General features: G+C 44.7%; 1 protein-coding gene across 2 annotated transcripts in view; it reads left to right on the top strand.

Annotated features, from left to right (window-relative positions):
• The window catches only part of PBX3 (PBX homeobox 3), a 155,692-nt gene extending 155,254 nt beyond the window's left edge, over positions 1–438 (top strand). For both annotated transcript variants that reach the window (XM_065418746.1, XM_065418745.1), the window contains exon 9: positions 346–438. In XM_065418746.1, coding sequence (XP_065274818.1) covers positions 346–438 — 93 coding nt within the window. The remainder of the gene's footprint in view (positions 1–345) is intronic.
• Positions 439–8,632: the final 8,194 nt, after the last annotated feature.

Raw genomic sequence — 8,632 nt, 5'->3', positions numbered from 1 at the left:
TGGGGGAGAAGCTTTAGTTTCAACTATCAGGGAAATCTCCTCTGATGTCCTTCATTAAAGCATGAATGATTTTTACAGAAATCCTAACGTTGTCCTTACCACATCACCTCGATAAAAGGCTCCTAATTCCTAACTTGCTCTTTGCTTAAAGTATCTCCTTTCCTCTACAGGGTGTGTTGTTTAATATCTCTTGTTGTGTGCCTTTCTGTTTCTCTGCTTTCCCAAATCCTGCAGCCAAAAGGAGTTTAAGAAACAGGCCATCAGCTTCGCCAGGCTATTATTGTCTATGGTGTGATGTAATTAATATGCATAATTGTATCAATTGAATTGTTTTTCCCTTTTCAGGCTAATGGAGGCTGGCAGGACGCAACTACTCCATCTTCTGTGACTTCCCCTACAGAAGGGCCGGGAAGTGTGCACTCTGATACCTCTAACTAATCTCCTAGCAACACTTTTTCCCTGAGCTGAGATGCCTTGATTAGCGCATTCAGAGTAACAGGAGAAAAAGAAAGGAATTTTTTTTGTAGCCAACCACCTACAGCTTTACTGTAAAACCTTGTCTTATTAGAAAACTTGGTAAATCTGTTTTTTAAAGGTATCATAATCCTTTGTATTTATACTTAAAACACACAATGTTAAAAAGCACTTTATCCAATTAGGCCAAGATTTAGCATTGTTTATAGCCCTGTAACTATTTTATCATAATTTATTATCAGCTGTTTTAACAATGATGGTCTAACAGTTGCCAATTACTTGGCCTTAAGGGTAAAAGTACAGCATATGCTTAACCTCAATAGCAAGAGCCGACACAAAGAAACACCTAAATTTAACTTCTTGCATATTTCCATGGAAAGTCGAAATGAATTACAAACTTCGATTGTGTTTAATCTTTTCATATCTCTTATAGAGTTGGAATAAAAAGAGCTGTTCAGTTATTTCAGTTAACAATGGTTGTGTTTAAGAATCCTTATTCGTCACATTTTTGTTGTGATCTATTGTTTTATAAATTAGATTGGAAACTGGGAGCACCAGCATCTACTCTCTGTATTTCAATAATGGACATAAATTGTTCTAAGAGATGAAGATACTTGCTGCTTATTTTTGTGGAAGCCAAGATCTGGGGTTTTACAGTACGAGCTAGGTGCTGCACACGGATTTGCCAAGATTTGCTACGTCCTCTTGGTAACAACAACAAAAACAAGGAAGGCACCATTGTATGGAGTGTTGTATATAGTGTAGCAAAAGAGTATTTATACATCTCACCAATCAAAACACAGCTTTATTACCTCATGCGAACTCATAAAAACCAATAGAATTTCAACATGTTCTGTAGCTTAGAGTGCTCACTTACTACCTCTGAACAATACTCACGCTGTAGTTTGTCTCTTTCTTATCTTTTTGCATCTTGTAATTAACCCTTTGTTTCCCCTCATGAAATGTAATGTACATTGTAATCTTTTAAAAAAAAAATCAGGGTTGCATTTGCAACTTTTAAAAAAGCTAAAGTGGAAACATTGGGTCTTAGGTTTAACACAAAACAGTAAAACTGTTGTAAATACTGAGAAACATTTTGAATGTTCTTCATCTTGTTACTAATCCACGCAAAAAACAACAACTAATTGTAATGCATACAGATTTCAGTATTCAGTACTGTATATTTCGCCCTGTATAACAGGGGGCCCTTTCTTTCTCTCTTTTGTATTGTATGCGATTCTGAAACTGATTGAGTCATGAAAATAATTTGTGGCAGTGATTCTAATGTATTAAAACGTTTCGTGTTACTTTCTAACTGGATTACACCCTGGATTGAAAAGTCTTCCTCGTGGTAGTTATATGTAGTTTCAAACATGAATAAACTTTTTGCTTTCATGATCAAATGTTGATGTAATTTCTTCCTGCTCAGTTTGAGTCAGCCAGCAAAGATAAAGTCAGAGATGTACGGAGGAGTGTTCATAAAACAGGAGTTCAGCATTTCTTAAATACAAAGAGCTAGTGGTGCACTCTTGCCTGAAAGATAGTTGAAATTCTAGGTATAGTACATCCTGATAGATAGCCACATCTTTTTAGTCAAAGATTTCATAACCAGAGACTTACCATTTCATCTCTAGGCTTTATTCCTACACTGCTCTGTTCTGGAACAGGCAGTTCACATCGAGGATCATGAAAGGGGAAATCTTTTAGACTAACTTTAAAAAGCAACATCTTATTTACTCTCAATTATGGTCTTTATTTAGCATTAATTTTTAAAATATAACCTCTGCTAACAACTGCAATTTGATTATAAAAATATTTTTCTTTATAATAAAGACTTAAAATGAGCAGGTTTTTTTATATATATATATATAGTCTTTCCAAAAAAAATTGTTAATAAAGTAAAGGTCAATAACAGGTAATAGCCTATTTACTATATCCAAAGGAAATTGACTCACAGGAAATCAAATTAACATTAACCACTTGTGCCAAATGATCTCTGATAAATAGAACTACCTTACTATTTCAGTTAGTGTATCTAGGCAAAAGAAGGTATAACTAGCACAACGATTCATCCTAAATTGGTGCAGTGCAGATGCAAACTCTGTAAAATAGTTGACTATCACATTTACTTTTCAGTCAGCTGCTTGTGCCCATAGGTGTTGATTTGGCAGCTAAATGATTATTTGCATGATTCAATTAGCTTGTGGGTCAGCTTTTCTTATCAACAGTCCCTGTGCTAAGTAATTTTGTGACGTATCTTTGTTTCCTCCCCAAAACACAGTGAACACAATTTATCTTCCTCATTGTTCCAGACACCCGTGTGCATCAGTCAACACAACTTTTGTGTTTGTTTATCACACATGCACAATTACTGGCGCACTCTTCATCAGTTTTAGAAATCACAATTGCTGCTTTGGCTACAGAGGGCTCATTTAAATAAATAAGTAAATACCGTCCTCTGCAAAGCATTCGTTACCAATTAATCAACGTTGGAGCAAGGGGGTCTGTAGACCTCAGAAGACCTCCTGTGTGCCGAAGAAATAGAACAAAACAATATACATGTGCTAATGGAGCTCTCAAACGCCACACACTCTTGTGTTCCTACTAGAACTCAATGGAAATAGTATTTGAAATGTAAAGTGTGTCAGCGGAGGCTCAGGCAGCATAACGAACACACAGACGTCCCTCATCTTGATCACATCGTTGCTGGCCACAGGCAAAAACCTGTCATATACTGATGAGGTTCATAGGAAGGCCATCAACAACCTTTGGGCCGCACTTGCATGCCCTGTGCCCATCGGGCATCATTAGAGTGCTTCTTTACAACATTAAGGCTGTGGGTCCTTTGAATTACAAGTGCAATTTGGCCTTTCCTTATACTGGAGAACAGTCACGTGGTTACATGGCAAATAATACAAATGTTATCCTTGAGGATTGCTCACACATCAGAAAGGTTTCCTGAAAGGACCAGTATGAGACTAAGGCCTTTGGATGGTCTGGTGTTTTTCCTAGTAGCTAAATGCTGAAAGAGCTGGGCTAAGCCTAACTGAGTAATAATCACTTTGGTAAGAATTCGGCCAAAGCTTATTGGTCCTGTACATGGAGCTGAGTTTTCTGATCAGCAGTGAGGTCCTCTCGGGTGCTATGGGCCGTGTACTCTGAGTGTGGGGTGAAGGGCTTCCTTTGCTCCCCAGAAGTGGTGCTGTTTAGCAGTTACATCTTAAGGCCATTTGTCCAGGTTCTTACCTGTCCATAGTAATGATAGTTATTCTAACCAAAATGGCTTTGGAGTATTGTCTCATCAGTGCCTGGTGGCCGTCACTTGGAAATGCTAATGGGCATTCCCCGCTTGAGGGCCCCTTTGTGCTGTCATGGCATTGAAAAGGGGCACTAGTATAATGCGAATCAGGCCCTCATGTCTTGAGCTGGAAATGGACATACCCTAACCCTAATATTCCGCTGGGATGATCATTTTGCAGCCAATTTGCTTTGTACTGGGGTCTTGCAGAGCGACACTCAGGCTGAGATTTTCAAAGGGGTCTATGTAACTTAATAATAATACTAAACCTCCTGGCTCTTACACGGCACGTCCCACCAGTCGATCCCAAAGCGCGTTGCAGAAGGAGGGCAGGATCATTAACCCCATTTTGCAAATTGGGAAACTGAGCCACATAGCAGGGCAGTGACTTGCCCAAGGTCACCCAGCAGTCACGGGGGCAGAGTCTGAACTAGCCTAGGTATGCTCAGTGCTAGTCCTGTGCTTATCCACTAGGCCACACTGTGCAAGCAGCTGAATCACGTCGGTGCTTTTGGAAAGCCCAGCCTGCAGTCAGACCCTCTGGAGGACGAGCAGGAGCAGCAGAGTCTGATCGCCAGCGGAGGAGGTCCCTGAAGGTTGATGCTGGTTCCTGAGGTAACATACAGGAGGAGGAAGAGCGCACGGCCAGGGCAATGCACTGAAGAAGTGCTTAGGAGCCCTGAGTGTCTTATAAGAGGATTTGTGAAGTGGCCCCAGCAGCCAGGGCGAAATGTTTGCGGACGTTTACATGGAGCTCTCTTACAAGCTACTTAGCTCTTGGAGAGAGAGAGAGAGAGAGAGAGTTCAAGTGTTCCTTGCAGTGCTTACGACATGCAGAGTGCCTTGAGTAGCAGTTGCAGACTTTCCACATACAGCAGGAAGGAAAACACAACAAACATTTATGTGCCAAAATCAAAGCAGCAAATGATTTTTCTGCTTCGGCTATTCAGACCTCAAACTCCCGGCCCACGGCTCCCTGTGTCTCTGACCTCAGCCGCGGTGGGGGCTGCTCTGTCCAGAAAGGGCCGAGGCAGGGAACCCAAGGGAGTCCAGCCAGGAGGAAACATGGGGCTGGTCTAGCCGGAGAAGTGCTGCAGACACCGTGAACCTGAGCATTAAATTGCTGGAGACTAACTACCATTTAAAAGCCACACAGCTCCAGTGATGGCATTAAACATGCCAGGGCTGAAATTCACAGCATTACCCTGAACTGGTGTGTCTTGCAAATGCAACATGGGAGTGTCAGCTCTAAGCTGCTGATGCCGATATTTATGCCATGTATTGCCACCGTGATACAAATAACTCCAACTAACAGGAAATGTTTTCAGTTTGTGTTAATAAAAATACATCTTTTTAAAGACTGGAATTCTTCAAAGATTGGCAAATTTTATTTTATTTCATTAGCTTTAATGTCACTGCCATATGGACTGTGAAGAAAAGTGAACCCTCAGCTCAGAGTTCTCTGCATGACACACAACGCACTATACAATTGTTAAGGATAAGCCCTGGGCGTGATTTATTGCTTGCATCGTATTAGCCACAGAGGAGTTATGAGATGCTTCCCATTCCTGTATCGTATTAGTATTTTATTACCGTATCATAGCAGGACTCCCATCCAGTTAGCCTTTCGCAGGTGGTGGAGGACGAGCTGGCGGGTCTGTGCACTGCGGCTGACTTTCAGGGGCAGAGCCAGGGCTTGGATGGCAGTGCGGGTGAAGTAAGGGTGCCTGTGCTTTTTGCTGAGGGACAATGGGTGCTGCATACTGAGCAGCCAGTTCTAATTTTTACAGCAGGTTTTATGTTCTCCATCCATTCGGCTCGTCAGAGCTCTGTAATGTAAACTTGTTCCTGGCCCCTAACTAAGCATGTGACATGCTACAGAGGAAAGATGCTGCTGGCTTGCAAAGTGACTGGAATAGTAAGGCAACAGCTACTGCTCAGGGCCCACTGGCCAGCTCAGTGACATTCTCTGCAACTTAGGAGGTTGGACAAGAAGTCTTAGGCCAGACAGGAGCTCCCATCGATCGCACGCTAGAGGCAGGCCAGTAGGGGGCTCCCGTCGAGCGCGCTAGAGGCAGGCCAGTAGGGGGCTCCCGTCGAGCGCGCTAGAGGCAGGCCTGTAGGGGGCTCCCGTCGAGCGCGCTAGAGACAGATGAAAAGTGAAGCATACAGCAGAGCTCACCTGGAATGGGAGCAGGAGAGTAGCCTGAACCGGCTTCTAGTACACACCTGCAATGGGCTCTAGTACAGCCCCAAGGGCAAGGAGTGTACCCCTGGAGCGGCTGTAGCCAGAGTGCTGTAGTATGCGTGTTGTTACCCAGCCTCGCTAGGCAGGGAAATCTTTGGTCTCACTCTTCAGAGAGCAAAACCCTGCAGGAGATGGCGAGCTATTTGCAGGACTAAAGTGGGGTGCCGTGCTTAGCTGTGGCTGGTGAATAGCGTTGCTGTAGGGAAGATGTGGCTCCCCTAAGCTCTCTGAACCTTAGCTCCAGACACCCATTCCTGGGACTGAAGCGTACCGTCCTCCCCACCTAATCTACAGCACAGCGCACGCGGTTTTCTGTGCACCTACAGCAAGCTCAAGCATGGAGGGAAGCGTCAGCTGCAGAAGACAAATCCCCAGCCCTCACCTAGACTCACACAGCACCTTGTCCTTGTCCTTATTGCCAGGAGTGATGGGGGCCTGGGTAGGGCTGGGGAGCCCCACAGGTGAGGGAGTGAATTAAAAGGTAACACTGCTTGGTTCATGTTCTTCCTCTGCTGGGGGAGACCCCCCCCCAGCACACATGGGGGGGGGTGCCCAGTTTAACTCGAGCTTTTCTCGCGCCGTTAGAAACAGATTTTCTTTTCTCCCTTCCTCGGGGCACTGGATTTCCCACGGGTGCCCCCCAGCTCAGAACACACAGGGGGCCCATTTCCCCTGCGGTGCTGAGGGCTCTGTCCCTGGGCCATGCTCTGGCGTCCCCGGTCAAGGCCCCGTGTGCTGTGCAGGACAGCAGGCTGGCGAGCCTGTGGCAGCTGCGGTGCCATGTTATTAAAGTGAGGGTGTTCATTTTCAGAGTTAATTAACGAACGACACTGCGACAGCCAGCAGGGGATTCATTTTGACCTGAAATACAATTTTATGCTTTCCCCACATTTTCTGTTTTGATTTTCCTACTGGTTGCACCTGACTCAGCACAGATGTGCGGCGGGGGGCCAGGGGGACCCAGAGGTTGTGCCAGCTGGTCAGGGAACAGTTCGGGCACCTAGCACTGAGAAAGAACGGGGGGCAGTTTGAGATTGTGGAACAAGCTCATCAGCTGAATGTCTCTGCTACAGCAAAGCTACAAATGCCACAGCGGCTCCTACGGCACTCAGTGTGTGCTGGTGGGTGACAGAAGGCAGGGGAAAGACCATACAGCGTTTAGATATGGTGTTTCCAGCTCATAAACAAAAAGCCACTGGAATGCGATCTGTATAGCTATAATTCCATCTTGTACAAGAGCAGCTGAAGAGAGATGAGCCTTCAGCTTGTGTTCATAGCAGAGGCAGGTGGCTAGCCACCTCTGGGAGCTGGCGCCAAAAGGACAATGCAGGGCACCACTTCCAGAACGTCTCTGCGGGGCGGCACTGCTGTGAGTGGCTGAGCCTGTTTTCACAATGCGGCCTACAAAGGGACCAGGCACTCCTCTGGGCTTCGCGTCTTGCTGTGCCGGTGACCAGATAGCAAGTGTAAAAAATTGGGATGGGGATGGGGGGTAATAGGAGCCTATATAAGACAAAGCCCCCCAAATCAGGACTGTCCCTATAAAATTGGGACAGCTGGTCACCCTAAGGGAAAGCTATGCTGTTGGGAGGGTGAGCTGGGAGTGGCTACAGGATGGCTGATGTTGGCGGGCATTTCTCTGTGCCTACATGCAAAGCAGTATTTATTCATTTCAGCTGCAAATTGGTTGTGAGAGGGAGCTGGTTGAAGACCTCAAAAGGATGTTTGCAATGCACTTACTCGCAAGAAACAGTGCAAATTCTGGCCTCTGTGACTTCTAGTTTAAAGGCCTTGGATGGGAGGGTTTGATCCTTAGTGTATAAACAAATACCTTTCAGATCAGGGGGTTCGGATGGTCAGCTACTTAATGTGCCTTTTTGGCCCCCAAGACAGTCAGACTCTGCTAGTTTCCATGTCTGAAAACTCAAGATTCTATTCCTTATGGCAGGACAGTGATCAATTGTTCTCCAAGTACAATGAAGCAATGGTCTTAATCTGCTTAAGAATTTAAGATTTAAATTAGATATTAGGAAAAATTTTCTAACTCTAAGTGTAGTTAAAATCTGGAACAGGCTTCCAAGTGAGGTTGTGGACTCCTCTTCACTGGGGGTTTCGAAGAAGGTCAGACAATGGTGGTCGAGGTTTACTTGGTCCTGCCTCAGCGCAGCGGGCGGGACTTGAGTTCTTGCGGTCCCTTCCAGCCCTGTGTTTCCATGATTCTATGAGTCTTAACAATGAGTCTTATTGCCAGTCGCTCCCTCCCCCCAGCCATAGAAAATTCTACTTTTGCAACAAATAGAAAGTTTTCTTCAAAATTTCCCTCACATACTTGTTTCATTTGTTGCTAAATCCCCAGTTTCATTTGTGAACAGGTTCTGAAGCAAACGCCATTTGTAGCCTCATTCTTGCCTCCAGCAGCAGCAGCAGGGAAAAAAAAGTTCAAGCATATCAGAGTGCTACTAGGTGATAAGTCCCCAAATCTGTATCAAAGGCTATTTGATCATCTCCCTGTCACTGATATAATAAAAAGGATTAATTTATTCGAGACTGCCAAAACCCTCATGCGGCAACAAATTTAAGAGTTCGCTTTACACGGGCTAATTAAAATCAAT

Source organism: Emys orbicularis, chromosome 18, assembly GCF_028017835.1.
Source record: "Emys orbicularis isolate rEmyOrb1 chromosome 18, rEmyOrb1.hap1, whole genome shotgun sequence".
Taxonomy (NCBI): domain Eukaryota; kingdom Metazoa; phylum Chordata; order Testudines; family Emydidae; genus Emys; species Emys orbicularis.
This window is presented reverse-complemented; position numbering and strand designations above follow the sequence as displayed.